The following is a 14,705-nucleotide window of genomic DNA, read 5'->3' as shown; positions in this document are numbered from 1 at the left end:
AACCCTGTGTGATGCTGAACATGGAACTGCCAGCATGTTCAGCATGGTGGCCACCACATTATGTCCCTCCAAAGCCATCCCAAGGCCAGACAGCCCCAGACCACCCAACCCCACACATCACCCAGGCCCAACACCCTCTAACCCCATCCCTGGGCCCACAGCCATTTAACTCCATACACATAGCCACACCACCCCATCCCACATCACCCACACCCAGCACCACCGAGTTCCACAGAATCAGGGAATCATTTTGATTGGGAAAAGACCTTTAAGAAGATCAAGTCAGCTGCTAACCCACCCACTGTCCAGTCCACCATTAAGCCATATTCCTAAGCACTAAATCTATGTGTCGGTGATGCTCCTGCTTTACTCCACTCTTTTACAAGACACCCCTGCAGTGCTGGGTCCAGTTCTGGACCCCAGACACAAGGACACGGAGCTGTTGGATCGAGTTCAGAAGGCCACAGAAGTGATGGGAGAAATGGAGCAGCTCCACTCTGGAGACCCTGAGGGAGTTTGAGTTCTCCAGCCTGGAGAAGTTTCTGGGGGGGACCTCAGAGCACCTCCCAGTGCCTGAAGGGGCTTCTGGAAAGCTGGGAGAGGAACTTTTTACACAGGCATGGAGTGATGGGAACGAAGGGGAAAGCTTTCAGACTGCCAGAGGGAAAGATTGAGACGAGATCTTTGGGACAAATCCTCTCCTCTGAGGCTGGGGGGACCCCTGGCTCTGGCTGCCCAGGGAAGCTGCATCGGCCCCATCCCTGGCAGCGTTGAAGGCCAGGTTGGACGGGGCTTGGAGAGCAACCTGGGCTGGTGGGAGGTATCCTAAACACGCTGTAACCCGATCCCGGTCCCGATCCCGGTCCCGATCCCGGTCCCGATCCCGGTCCCGATCCCGGTCCCGATCCCGGTCCCGCGCATGCGCCCCAAGACCCGCGGGTTGGAAGGGAGGGAAGGGGGGGGAGGTGTCCCTCAATGTCCTCTCGGCGCAGGCGCAGCCGCTGCCGCGCTCCATTCGGTTCCGGCCGCCTCCCGAGTACCGTTTGGACCATGGCGGCGGGCGGGCGCGGCTGGTTCCGCTCCTTGGCCCTCGGCGTCTCCTTCATCAAGTGCCTCCTCATCCCCGCATAGTGAGGAGAGCTGGGACTGGGTTGGGGGGGGTGGCTTCTACAGCCCCTCAGGAGGATGAAGAGGAGGGGGGGGGGGGTGCCGCCGGTCCTGAGAGGGCCTTGAGGGGCTTTTTTGGTGGGGAGCGGGGTGGTGTGGTTCGGTTCGGTTCGGTCCGGTTCGGTCCTCTTCTCTTCTCTTCTCTTCTCTTTCCCCTGTGAAGGGGCTTTGCTGTGGTGTTTAAGGGCGCTCGCAGCCCGTGCTGCGCGGGTCTTCGTCGTGAGGGCCTCTAAACTTTAACTTCTTTTAACTTTAAAGAGGCACGGCAGCTTTTTTTCCTTAAAATATATAGAGAGCTGTTATCCAGCTCTATTAAAAACTCCAGAACCTTGAATTTTGGCGTTAGTTGTATGAAAAGGCTGAGCTATAAATAATTCCTGCCCTGTAGTCTCCTCTGCTTTAGGCACAGCATTCATTCAGCATCTTTGCTGCTGTTCGAGTTGGTTTTTAATCAAATTTGCTCATTTCAAGGCTGATGATCTCAGGCTTCCTGTTTATCTCCCTGTGGTGGAAATGCTGCTCCTCTCTGATTCTTAATGTGGACTTTATCTCTAGTTTTTCCACAGATTTTGAAGTACATAGGAACTGGCTTGCCATCACTCACAACTTGCCCCTCTCGCAGTGGTACTATGAAGTAAGTACATCCTTGGGTTGTGGTGTGGTTTTTTTTTCCCCATTTGTGTATAAATTGCAGGCTTACTGGGTTTGTCACCCTCTGTAAATGCCAGAGGACAAAGCCTTTTAGTTGCAGAAAGCACATGTCATGGATATTGATGGTCAGCAGCTGTATAGCAGCTGCTCCAAAGCATAGTTGTAACCATTTGTTGTCCCTGTGTTGCTTTTAGTTAAAAAATGAGTTGTCTGGGTAAGCTGCTAGTACTTATGAAGGCAAAATGGAAGAGATAATGAAGCCACACAGAGCATTAGACAGACTGGGTAGCAGAGGAGCAAGTTCCACAGTCTTTAATTGCTTGAATCAATTTTCATCTAAGTGAATTACCTTTAAGTTGGTGATAAACTCAGCCTGCACAATTGAGTTTTAATCTGTCTCACAGGTCTCTTGGAGTCCTGGGATAAATGTCATAGTCCCTCGTACTGTTCCACTTAACTGTCTGGGAACTGTGTATCCAGGAGTAAATTATTTGTGCAGGTCAGAACTTTCTGACAAATTTCTGCAAGGCCAGCATGATCCCAGTGCCAAGGCACAGGATGCCTTTTGGCAGCATAACCTCAGCATTTGGGAAGACACAAATACACCCCATCCCACCCTGCCCTGTTCCTTCTTTCTCCCCTCCTCTTTCCACCACCAAGGCGTTAATTGCTGGTCAGAACATAGTAACTGTTCTTATGGGAGAAGATCAAATAAGACTCTTTGATCCTGATAGGGTCTTCTTAAAATTAGGACTTGCTGACTAATGAGTAAAATGAATTTTGAGACTGTAACAAGGCTGATTCTGCTGGCAATTCCTCTAATTGTAGACAAATATTCACTGTGAGCTATTTTACTGGGAATTTTTAATATCATTCCCCTTGATGTAAGTTGATTTATAAAGATCAGCCATTTATCTGTTGCTTAGGTGCAGATACACGTTGTTTAATCTTTTTCTAGTAACCAAGAGACATCCCATCCCTTTACCAGTGCTACAGAAAGGGAACTCAAGCCATTTTCAGCTACTTTACAATAAAGTAAACTGCACCTAAGCAACAGATAAATGGCTGTTCTTTATAAACAGAGGGGTTAAACACAGGCTACTGAGATAAAATAAATAAAACTGATTTGCTGTGATGAACTGTACATGAAGGACTGTAAACAGCACGGGTTGTGTTAAATTATTTAATCTCACTTTGTCTTCAGGCAACTTCGGAATGGACCCTGGATTATCCACCATTTTTTGCTTGGTTTGAATGTGCACTTTCACATGTTGCCAAGTATTTTGACCCCAAGATGTTAGTTATCAAAAATCTAAATTACACCAGTCAGGCAACCATCATCTTCCAGAGGTTTTCTGTCATCCTTACAGATATCCTTTTCATCTATGCAGTTCGTGAGTAAGTCTTATTGTTCTAATTATGGGGACAGTGGGTATCTAGGAATATGTGGACTTTTTTTACAGTAACAACAAATTATTTGTGCAAATAAGCTTGTATGGAAATAATCAAGGTTGTTTTAACCTGTTCAAGATAAAATTTGGAACACAGTGCTAAAGATGAGGTAACTTTTTATTTTTGGGAGATGTTATTGCTGTACATGGGATCAGATTTGTACATATTCAGACATTAGCTGCTGTTCCATACATTATAACTGTTCTGTTTCTATTGGTGGGTTCATTTTGTAGGAGTTGCAGGGCAGCTTCTGTGCAGCCAAGTCTTTCTTCCTATTACTTTTCTTATTACTTTGTTCCAGAATAGAAGATTAAAGGAAACTGTGACAAAATGCCAGTATGGCCAAATATGCAAAGTCACTCCAATGTTTTTGGCATTCTTGATGATAAAACTGATTATTCAAGTCTAATTTTACAATACTAAGGTTGGATGATTTCCATGCACCCTGACTTTGTGTAGAAGTTATTATCTTGCACTTAAAGACTAGAATGGGAGAAATATTTTGGGTATTATGTTGCCTACCTTAATGGTTTGGCTGTAACACTCTGTCCTGTCCTAATTCTGTCCTGTTGTTCCAAATCTGGGCAGAAGGTTCTTTGTGGCACTGGGGCATGACCTAAACTCCTTTATTTACTTTCCTTATTAGAAACTTTTTAGCTTTGCATTGTGACTTTTTCCTTTGTGTGAATGAGCTGGCTTTCTTAAAGTGGCTCTGCTAGTAGCAATTCAACAGAAATAATTCACAGCTTTTAAATCTGATCTGTAAAAAAAATACAGACCATATGGCATCACACTGAGCAGTAAGTAGTAGGGTATTTTTAAGCTATAGAGAGAGCTTCTAATTTTGGGGGGGAAGCCTGGAAGAGGTTCATGTCCAACTGAGGACCTTAAGCACAACTTGGTATCTTGTCTCCAGGTGTAGCAATGGATTGTTTATTCATGAGAAGCTGATAACAAACTGGTTATGAGAACTTTAGAGTTACTCTTGAATGTGGGACTCAAACCTGGGATTAAGTTACTTGGCATAAGCTTTAGCAGGTGGAACATACTACAACTACTGAGTTTATTTTTTGAATTATTTTTTTATTATTCAGCTTCATTCATGACACTTTGTGCTGAATTGAACAATAATTTTATCATTGCTTTCCACCTTAAAACAATTTTCTGCAAGTTAAGTGCACCTCTCAACTCTTAAATTTCTGTTGACTGCTTCAACTCTCTGTCTTCTGCTCTTGTTCAGATGCTGCAAATGTGTGAATGGGAAACGAGCTGCAAAGGATATCCTAGAAAAACCAACATTTATTCTTGCTGTTCTGCTCTTGTGGAACTTTGGGTTGTTAATTGTGGATCGTATCCTTTCAAACAGTTGTGGGTTGGTGGTGGGGTTTGTTTAATCTGTTGCAGTGGGTGGTGCAAACACATGTTGTATTATTACTATCACAGTAAGTAGTGCTGCTGTTTGTGTTTCTGGGGTTAGTTGAATAACAATGTTTTCTCATTAGAATTATTTGGCAAACTGGAAATTGCTCAGTTTTTGGTCTGATTTGCCAAAATTGCAGGAGCACCAGTCTGGCAGCAACATGCCTGTTCCTGCTGACAGCTCCTCCTCCCTCTGCCTTCAGAGCCTCTTTTTTCCTGGGTGTGGTTAAAGGTTTGTCCCATGACAAGGAAAAATTTCTACAGTTGCTTCATCTTCAGGCTGTATTCTGTTGGATAATGTTACCTGAGAATTATCAAGGTTTTTAATGAGGTTATAAAAACCCCTCTGGAAAGTCCAGCTTTTGTTAGTTGGTCTTGATAATGTGCATTCTTCCAGCTGAGGAGGAAACAAGGGGAAAACAACAGTAATTCTTTATAGAAAGGACTATTTTTTTCTGTCCCTGTCCTTGTTCAGGTTGCTACCTTACAGGTGGTAGGTGATAAGTGAAGGCTGCCATCACCATCCATTAACCAATGCAAGGCAGAAACTAATATTTAAAAATTCAGAAAGTGGAGAATTAACCTGTTCTCTGGGCAAGCTGGGCCAGTGTCTCCCCACCCTCACAGTAAGGAATTTCTTTCTAGATCTCATCTAAATCTCCCCTCTTTCAATTAAAACCTTTCCCCCTCATCTTGTCACTCCATGCCCTTGTAGAAAGTCCCTCTCCAGCTTTCCTGCAGCCCCTTCAGGTGCTGGTTGCATGACACATGTGCAGTCAGGCTGCTGCTTCACTCAATCAAAATTATGCACTAACATTAGAAGATTTTCTTTCTGTGCCTACCTTATGGTTAAGTAAGGACTTCATGTCTATGTGGCATGAATTCAAGTTTAATTTCTTTGTAAGTTCCATTTAAGATTAAGATTTAAATTCCATTTTAGTTTGTTTGTAAGTTTGAGCCTTCCCCAGAAGCTGGACAGCAGCAAAAAAACCTCTCTGTGCTCCTTTCTTGACTCAAGTTCAGATATTCACTTCCAGTACAATGGATTTCTCTTTGGGCTGATGCTTCTTTCTGTAGCCCGACTGTGTCAGGTAAACCTCAGTGACTCTTTTCTGTTTGTTGCCATATTTTCCATATTTTGCCATTTTTAGGTGCATGAGCTTGCTTTATAGAGTTGCTCAAATTGAATGTTTTTGGAGCAGCTTAAAGTTGAGGGGTGCTGAGCTGTCTGTCTTAATTATTTGTTTAGTTTGGGGGGAGGAGGAGAACTTGAAACTCACCATAATTGCTTGCTGATGCTGCAGAGTTGCAGTTCCCTGCCATAAAGTTAAATTGTGTTAAACCTCAGCAATGTGGAGTGCTTCCCAGCCATTTTATCTTTTTCCAATCACCAGTCCTCAGGAAAGGGACCTCTGAAGTGGAATTTGTAATTTGAAGTAAACAGTCATGTGGTGTTTTTATGTCTTTGAGAAATGTCCTGTCAGCTGAGGACAAATGGAAGTTAGTAGAAAGGGATAACAAGTAGAAAAAGCTTGGGTTTTTTCAAGTAGAAAAAGCTTGGGGTTTTTCAAGTAGAAAAAGCTTGGGGTTTTTGTTTTTTGTTTCCTTTAGAAAAGGTACTTGGAGGGTGCTCTTCTTTTTGCTGTTCTTCTGCATTTCAAACACATCTACATTTACGTGGCCCCAGCATATGGCATTTACTTGCTGAGATCCTATTGTTTTACTGCAAATAATGCAGGTAAGATGGGTTCTTCCTCACTCCCTTTTTGGGGGTGTTGTGGTAATAGTGGAGCCTGGGAAAGGCACAAGACACACAGATATCATCAGAACTAAATGTCTGTGGGTCAGGCATTTTCTTTATTAAGAAAAATGCACATGAACAGACTGGAGGTGGCATTTTGAAGCTGTAAGAATTACTCTGGCTGTGAAACAGTTAGAATTGGAAGAGAAACTACTCTGAATTCCTCTTTTTTTCTCCACTACTTTGCACTGTAAAACATGTGTTTGTCACATAAATAGAGAAGCACTTCTCTTGAAGAGAAAACATCAAAAGGTTTTATAATGGAGAGTTACAGCATGGGAAAAGTAAATGCAAACTATGCTGAAGAAAGCAACTGAATGTATTGACATGAAAGGCTCTATGCTGCTTTTAGGTGGGGGCCAACAATTCACTGTTGGCTTGGAGGGCTTTGTCTCCCTCTCCACTTCCTGCAGTAACTGTTTTCATCATCTGTTTTGCTCCTTGTAGATGGATCCCTGAAGTGGAGAAGTTTCAGCTTTCTTCATGTAACTCTTCTGGGACTGATTGTCTGTCTTGTTTCTGCTCTTTCACTGGGGCCCTTCATAGTCTTGGTAATAACCCCTGTCTCATATTATTCCCCTGAACTGTTAGAAAATTGTTTTGTAACAGTATAAACTATGTCCCATCTGAGTAGACAGTTTCTTACTTGTTTTTATTTCTTTTTTTCCAGGGCCAGTTGCCTCAAGTAATTTCAAGGCTTTTTCCCTTCAAGCGAGGCCTCTGCCATGCTTATTGGGCCCCTAACTTCTGGGCTTTGTACAATGCCATGGATAAAGCACTAACAATTTTTGGTACAGTATGCTAATCCTGCTGTTTGGTTGCTCTTTGCAGGTAGAGCTCTTTGGATTTTAATCTTCCTTCCCCTTTTGTAATGTGGGCAGTTATTGGCAATTTTCAGCCTTAAATCACTTGATTGTCTGCATAATCCAGTGCATGTTTCCAGCAGTAAGCCAGAAATAAATCATTCCTCTCTCTGTCCTTTAAAGAAAAGACTTAGCCAGGTACTTAGTTCAGCTGTATCATTTTCTTCATTAACATTTATCAGTTTGTACTTTTCTATCTTTTGTTTTCAGGTTTAAAGTGTAATCTCCTTGATCCCACAAAAATTCCAAGAGCTTCCATGACTGGGGGGCTGGTTCAAGAATTTCAGCACACTGTTCTCCCCTCTGTGACTCCACTGGCAACATTAATCTGTACTTTCATATCTATATTGGTAAGAACAAATAATATTTTTTGGAAACTTGATGTGTTTTGTCCCCCCCGTAGTTTTTATTTGATTATCCTGGACTTCACATGAATTTTAATTCTTGGTCAACAACTAAGTTTTCTTTAAAAAACAAAAATAATAAAAATAATTATAAGGCTAAATGTGGAATTAATAGCTTGATACAAAACATTACTTCCTTCAAGTATGGCTACAATGGTGGCCCCTGTCAGCTCTGGAGTTGTTAAAAGCAATCTTGGGTCAAAGAGTCTGCATGCTGAGCTAGAAATAACCTTTTGTGATAGAAGGGAGTTGAGCAGAGATACTGATGGAAATATTTGGTGGGCTTAGAGTGTTCTGATAGCATCACCTACAGCTAAGCCAAGTGTCCTTCATGCAACCAGCAAGGAATTAGAGGCTCAACAAGTAATTACCTGGATACAAAGTCCTTTTCACTCTGGTGAGTGCCTGGCCTTTAGCTGAAAATCTTTGTTTCGACACATTTATGCAGTGGTGTTGATAAAATGAGTTTGGTGGCTTAAATTCAAAGGTAGTCCCTGCAAAACAAATGGCAGGGAGCTGTCAGCAGTCTGAATTTCAGCCTCCTTTTCCCCCTCCTGTTACATAGATGAAGTCCTGAAGGCTGTAGTTGTACACCCAGATAGATCCAGTTCCTCCAGTGCTACAAACTGCTTGTGCCCCATGAGCACAACCTGGGTGCAGCTGCTGTTTATTAACACTGAAAAAAAAAAATATTTCTTCACTGGACAATGGCTTGTGTCCAGGATTGCCAGACTTTTCACTGAAGTCCTGTTTTTGCCTGTTGTTTCTAGCCCTCTGTTTTCTGTCTTTGGTTTAAACCTCAAGGGCCCAGGGGCTTTCTTCAGTGCCTTGTCCTTTGTGCGTTGAGCTCCTTCATGTTTGGCTGGCACGTGCATGAAAAAGCAATACTCCTTGCTATTCTGCCTCTAAGGTGAGTGAATTTCCCACCTAGCAGCTGGCCAAAATAGACCTGCAGCCACTTGTTGAGGAACTTGTTAGGAAGCTGAACAGGAGCCAGCAGTGTGCCCAGGTAGCCAAGAAGGCCAATGGCATCCTGGGCTGGCTCAGGAACAGCGTGGCCAGCAGGTCCAGGGAAGGGATTCTGCCCCTGTGCTCAGCTCTGGGGAGGCCAGAGCTTGAGTCCTGTGTCCAGTTCTGGGCCCCTCAGCTCAGGAAGGAGATTGAGGTGCTGGAGCAGGTCCAAAGGAGGCAACTGGGCTGGTGAAGGGATCCAGCAGAAATGCTGTGAGGAAGGGCTGAGGGAGCTGGGGGTGTTGAGGCTGGAGAAGAGGAGGCTCAGGGGAGACCTCATCACTCTCTCCAACTCCCTGAAAGGAGGTTGGAGCCAGGGGGGGGTTGGGCTCTTTTCCCAGGCAACTCTCAGCAAGACAAGAGGCCATGGTCTCAAGTTGTGCCAGGAGAGGTTTAGGTTGGACATTAGAAAGAATTTCTTGATGGAGAGGGGGATCAGGCATTGGAATGGGCTGCCCAGGGAAGGGGTGGATTCTCCATCCCTGGAGATATTTCAAAAGAGCCTGGATGTGGCACTGAGTGCCATGGGCTGGGAACCACGGGGGGAGTGGATCAAGGGTTGGACTTGAGGAGCTCTGAGCTCCCTTCCAACCCAGCCAATTCTATGATTCTATGAATCCTCAAAGGACGTTTCAGGAAAGGAAAGGGTTTGTGGGATGCCTTAAGCTCCAGAGTTTGAGCACGCTTCAATTAAATTAATTTCAGGCACAGTAAAATGTGGCTGCCTTAGCAGCAGAATGTGCTGATGCAGGTGTAACATTTGTAGCAAACTGGTGTGGTGTTAAACAACATCTTTTATGACACCCCAAAAGGGGCTTTGTATTAATTTACAGATGATGGGAGGAGCAGAAGTGGTTGGGGTTGGGATGATACAAGTGACCAGTTTAGGAATCTGGCACACAGACCTTCCCACTGCATGCACTCTTTTGTGTTTCTTTGAATTCTGAGCTGTATAAAAATGCATAGTACACAGAAGATCTGTGTTTTTTGATTGCTGTTAGAATGATGGAGGGAAAAAAACCCAAAGCAACTAAGCCAAACCATGCTTATGAAAGAATGAGGTTCAGACTTAAGGCTGTGACAGCTTTTAAAGGAATTATTTAAGCTGCCCCTTAAAGCCTCCTTATCTTAGTGAGAGGCTGGATAGAACTCACAGGGCACAGTGGACAGAAGCAGGCTGCTTTCTTAGGGTCTTTTGTTTCCCCCACTGTTATTGTTGCAGTTGTGCAATGCATTCTTTGCACCTGACAAGTCCAAGACCTGTTCATTGTCTGTCTTGTGCCTTTTGTCTTTTGAAGAGAAAAAAAATAATTGGCTTTCCTGGCTTGAAACATTTGACACTGCTGTTGTACTGAAGTTTGGCAAGCATCTGTTGTTGAAGAAGTTCTTATTCTCTCTGAGTAGTTAAGTTTAAATATCTACCATAAATGTAAAATGTAAATATCTACCATAAATGTAAAAACAGTGCATTATTTTATTTATTTATATTATAAATATTTAAATTAAATATTTAAAATATTTAAATATTTTATTTATTCTTTTATTGCATTTTCCTGCACAGTTTAAGCCTTGATGAGTGCTGTAGTTGATATTTAAATGGCAGGTAGATTGCTCATGAGCTGAGGGCAGGGACCTTCTGCACTGCCTTTACAAGGAGTTTACCACTTCTACCAAAAGGACTTAAGAGCTGTTAGGGTAGAAGTGAGGCTGTAGTTCATAAGCTGCCTGACCAGTATTGCTGCAAACACTTCTTTTTTTTCCTCTTCAGATGTTTAGTGATCCTTAAACAGCTGAAGTGGGATTTGTGAGAGGGAATTAACAGAGGAAAAACAAAAGGAAAGAGGAAAAGTAGGGGTGAGGATGTTGGCAGCCAGCTGGGAAAAGAAAAAGGGTGTAGAAAACTCCAAGCTTTCCTAATATTTGTGTTTAGTATTCTGGGGAGGGTTTCCTGGCTGATTTTACTCCTGCATTTACATCTGAGGCCACATGGTTTGGAAGCAGGAGACTTCATCACAGCTCCAGTGTTGGGGACAGGCTGGGTCTGGGCTATTATGAAATGTTCTTCAGTCTCTTGTAAATTGAGTAGTGTCTTATTGAGCTGAAATAAAGTTTCCAAAGCCTTAACAAATCCTTGTCATTTTTAGCTTGCTGTCTGTTCAGAGAGCAAAGGATGCTGGCATCTACTTGATACTGACAACCACAGGGCACTTCTCACTTTTTCCATTGTTGTTCACACTACCAGGTAAAGTCCTTTCCTTCTTTCTGTGCTTTCATCCTACTGCTTTGTCTATTTTTTTTCTTTCTAAAGATAATGTGCAGGTGTAACAGGTTTGGATTATTTTATGTATTTAGTGGAAAGCTGCAAGAGGCTGTATGTCAGCTTGCTTCCATAAATACAAACTTTCCAGCTAGTGAACAGAAATGTTGGTTTAAAGAGCTGTGCAAGAGCCAGAGCCTTTAAGTTGAAGTAAAAATGGGGAACTCTCATAGTCAGTGGTTGTTACCCTTCATTCTGCCATGCTTCTAGAAATTTCCCCCTGTCTAATACCACCATGTGAAGCAAAAGTGATAAAGGCAGCTTGAAACCACAAGCCTGAGAGGCTGTTTTCCAGCTGACTACCACTTCATGCTGCCAGTAAACTAAAAAATCATCCAGAAGCATCATTTAAATCAGGTGTGCAAGGACAGTTTTGTCTTTGTGACCAGAATGTTTTTCTTCCATCCTCTTCTGCCCCCCCTTTTGCTTTGTTTAAATCCTGGGCCATCACAGCTTTGTCAGCACTGTAACTATTGCATCATGATTTTCTTCTCTCTGGGAGGGTTCAACTCCAGACACACTCTGTAATCTGCTGAATACTGAGGCTGCTGCATTGAGAAATGAGAAACTTCCTCTGTCTTCTCCTTTACTTAATTTTTCTCTACCACACAACCTAAACTGGGTAGCATTGATTTGGCTGTTACATTTATGTTTCAAGCTTCCTAGCCCAGTAATTTCTTATTTTTTAAATAGGAAAATCTTATTTGCAGTGTTGATATGTTGTAATTGTAATTAGTGTATGCAATATGTTTATAAATAACTGAAGTAAGTGTTTGGTGTTTGCTTTAGTAAATATCTGTGTTGGGGCTTAGATGTCCTAAGCAGTAAAACATTTAGTTCTTTTGGGATAAAATAAATATATAAATTATATAAATACTGCAGTTTATATGGCAAAAGGATTTATAATTAATCTTATACATGTGTTGTGTTTCTTCTATTTCAGAGCTTCCAATTAAAATACTTCTTATGCTGCTGTTTACAGTTTACAGCTTCTCTTCACTGAAATCTCTATTCAGGTAATTAAAGAATCTTGTTCCCCAAGCCAAGAGCAAAACCATTTCTTCTGTCACTGGGGATCAGTGTTGTCATAAGAGACAAACAGCACAGGAAACTGATGGTGAAATATCAAGTTGAAGTCTTACTAGTAAAAAAATTATGCTGCCCCTTCCCTCTTTTCAGGAGACAAGGATTAAATGAGGTTAATTTAACACATCCTTGTTATGTTTGACTTGCAACAGCCACTTGGACCCCCCAGGCTGCAAACCCCCACGTGCCTGATGTGCTGCTCAAGCTCAAAGTTGTGTGCAGGCTGTGAGGGTTTAATTCAGTGCTGCAGCAAGTTACCTGGAGACTGTTTGCCTGTGCTAGGAGCTGTAAATGCTGCTGTGTGTTTTGCAGTGGTATTTACTATTTCCATGTGTGGAAGGGACAGGTGAGCAGCAGCAGACTCCTCCAAGCTGTAGTTGGCCAAACAGTCTCCTGCAAACACTTGATTGCCAAGCATAACATTACCCAAACCATCCTGTGTGTTTTCACAGGCTGGTGATTTCTCACTCACTTGACCAAAGATAGTGTTTATCCTTATAACCCCTCTGGTTTCCACTTCCCTATATCCCAAACTTCACATTGCAAAGCTCTGCTGTAAGGAAGAATGCCAAAAATGTTACAAACCTGCCCTCACAACCTCAGTCCCCTGCTTTTTGTAGATGATTTTTTTTCCAACATACTTTTGCCCCCTTAGTATTCCAGAATAAAATTTATTCTCTCTCAAGAACTCTTAGCTAAAAACCTCTGTAGGAGCTCAGTTTCTCTCTAGTGATCAACCTTTTCCAGAAGTGTCCTGTTCCAAACTTTCTAAAAACACCAAATTCCTTCCCAGAAGAACATGAATTCCCCTGTCAAAACACCTGTAGTCAAAACCCTGCCCACCTTTGCAGGAGAGATTGGCTCATACATCCTACAGAAAGCTTGGGGGAAGTTAAGATAAATCTGATATTACCAAGCTCTGGATGTAGAACAACTTTGGTGGAAGAAATGTGTGTGTGAAGGTCTCTGTGCAGCTGTTCAGGATGACTGTGAGGTAATGCTGAGATTTCTACTTAGATTCCAGGGCATCTTGGAACTTGGTGTAAGAACCCTGTGATAAAAGAAATCAGCTGTACCCTGCTATCCCATGTTTTGCTGCTGAAATTTATTAAATTAAATTAATATCAATATTTAAGTTATTGTTTAAAGCCTTATTGTGAAGTTATGGGGGGATCTTGTTTGCACTGTTCACTTCAAGCAGAAATTATTTTTAATTAAGAGTGTATATTTTAACACTTTTTTTTTTTCCCCCCCTCTTAATTCCTCTGACAGGAGAGAGAGGCCTCTACTCAACTGGCTTGAAACAATCTACCTCATCCAACTGGTGCCTTTGGAAATCTTCTGTGAATTTATCTTTCCTCTGACCCCCTGGCAACAGCACTTTCCTTTTGTCCCCCTCTTGCTGACCTCTGTGTACTGTGCCCTGGGTGTCACCTATGCCTGGCTGAAACTCTATGTCTCAGTCTTGACTGAACGAATCTCTGTGAGGCAAAAAACTGAGTAAAAACCCCAGTCTGGGGACCAGTCCCAGGATTTGAGGGGACTTTTGGCCACTGGGAGGCTTTGTCACAAGGACATAGAACTCTTGGTCAAACCCAGTACCCTTGCCACAAGTGTAATTTCTCTTCCAACACTCCTACAATGAAGAAACCTCTGGTCAGAAGTGTCCCAGTAGCAGGGGGCACAGTAAGGTGCCACTTGCTGTGGTTAAACTGTGAAGCTTCACGAGGTCCAGACAGAGGAAAACCTGCCCATTATTGTTTGTATCTGAATAAAAATCACTGTGGCAAAGGACAAGGGATCATTGCTGTGTGGAAGGGTGTGTTGTAACAGCTCTCTGTGGAATATTTACATTAAAGACTTGATTTTTTTTTTTTCTTTCCAGCCTTTCTTATGGTCTTTTTATCTCATGGCTCAGCCCTGCTTTTGAGGGACACACAGAAATAATAATGTGGTGTCTAGCAGGAAACTCATCCAGAGGTGCTTTGTCCATCTCTTGAACAGCCAAATCTCAGGTTTTAAAATGGTTGCTTAATGTGTCTGTGTCCCTCTGACCTTGTTTCATAAAACTTCTTTGCAAAGTGGTTTTAATACTCTTCTAACAGTTATTTTTGTAGACTCAGATGACCAAACTGAGGCAGCTCCTGAGATGAGGAATTTTTAAGACCTGTGTCAAAATGTGGCTGGATAACCATATTTATTTACAGTTCATGTAAAACTGCAGCTGTGGCAAAGGACCCAAATGTCCTGAGTTTCAGTTCCTCTCATAAACTGAGGAAGAGGAGTGTTCTGTTCTGCCCCTGCAGAATCATAGAATTGGCTGGGTTGGAAGGGACCTCATCAAGTCCAACCCTTGATCCACTCCCCCCGTGGTTCCCAGCCCATGGCACTGAGTGCCACATCCAGGCTCTTTTGAAATAGCTCCAGGGATGGAGAATCCACCCCTTCCCTGGGCAGCCCATTCCAATGCCTGATCCCCCTCTCCATCAAGAAATTCTTTCTAATGTCCAACCTAAACCTCCCCTGGCACAACT

The 14,705-nt window shown here is 42.8% G+C and overlaps 1 protein-coding gene across 2 annotated transcripts in view; it reads left to right on the top strand.

Annotated features, from left to right (window-relative positions):
* The window catches only part of ALG8 (ALG8 alpha-1,3-glucosyltransferase), a 28,454-nt gene extending 14,406 nt beyond the window's left edge, over positions 1 to 14,048 (top strand). The window contains exons 1-13 of one of the 2 annotated variants that reach the window (XM_071768409.1): positions 996 to 1,130; positions 1,723 to 1,801; positions 3,023 to 3,216; positions 4,511 to 4,620; positions 5,713 to 5,780; positions 6,301 to 6,427; positions 6,938 to 7,041; positions 7,161 to 7,281; positions 7,564 to 7,703; positions 8,528 to 8,667; positions 10,913 to 11,010; positions 12,029 to 12,101; positions 13,444 to 14,048. In XM_071768409.1, coding sequence (XP_071624510.1) covers positions 1,051 to 1,130; positions 1,723 to 1,801; positions 3,023 to 3,216; positions 4,511 to 4,620; positions 5,713 to 5,780; positions 6,301 to 6,427; positions 6,938 to 7,041; positions 7,161 to 7,281; positions 7,564 to 7,703; positions 8,528 to 8,667; positions 10,913 to 11,010; positions 12,029 to 12,101; positions 13,444 to 13,675 — 1,566 coding nt within the window. In that variant the 5' untranslated portion in view covers positions 996 to 1,050 and the 3' untranslated portion in view covers positions 13,676 to 14,048. Of the gene's footprint in view, positions 1 to 995; positions 1,131 to 1,722; positions 1,802 to 3,022; positions 3,217 to 4,510; positions 4,621 to 5,712; positions 5,781 to 6,300; positions 6,428 to 6,937; positions 7,042 to 7,160; positions 7,282 to 7,563; positions 7,704 to 8,527; positions 8,668 to 10,912; positions 11,011 to 12,028; positions 12,102 to 13,443 lie in introns of those variants that run through there. The other variant, XM_071768494.1, reaches the window with a different exon arrangement.
* Positions 14,049 to 14,705: the final 657 nt, after the last annotated feature.

This window comes from Heliangelus exortis, chromosome 1, assembly GCF_036169615.1.
Source record: "Heliangelus exortis chromosome 1, bHelExo1.hap1, whole genome shotgun sequence".
NCBI classification, from domain to species: domain Eukaryota; kingdom Metazoa; phylum Chordata; class Aves; order Apodiformes; family Trochilidae; genus Heliangelus; species Heliangelus exortis.
The sequence above is the reverse complement of the archived record's forward strand: the minus strand, read 5'-3'. Positions and strand labels throughout refer to the sequence as shown.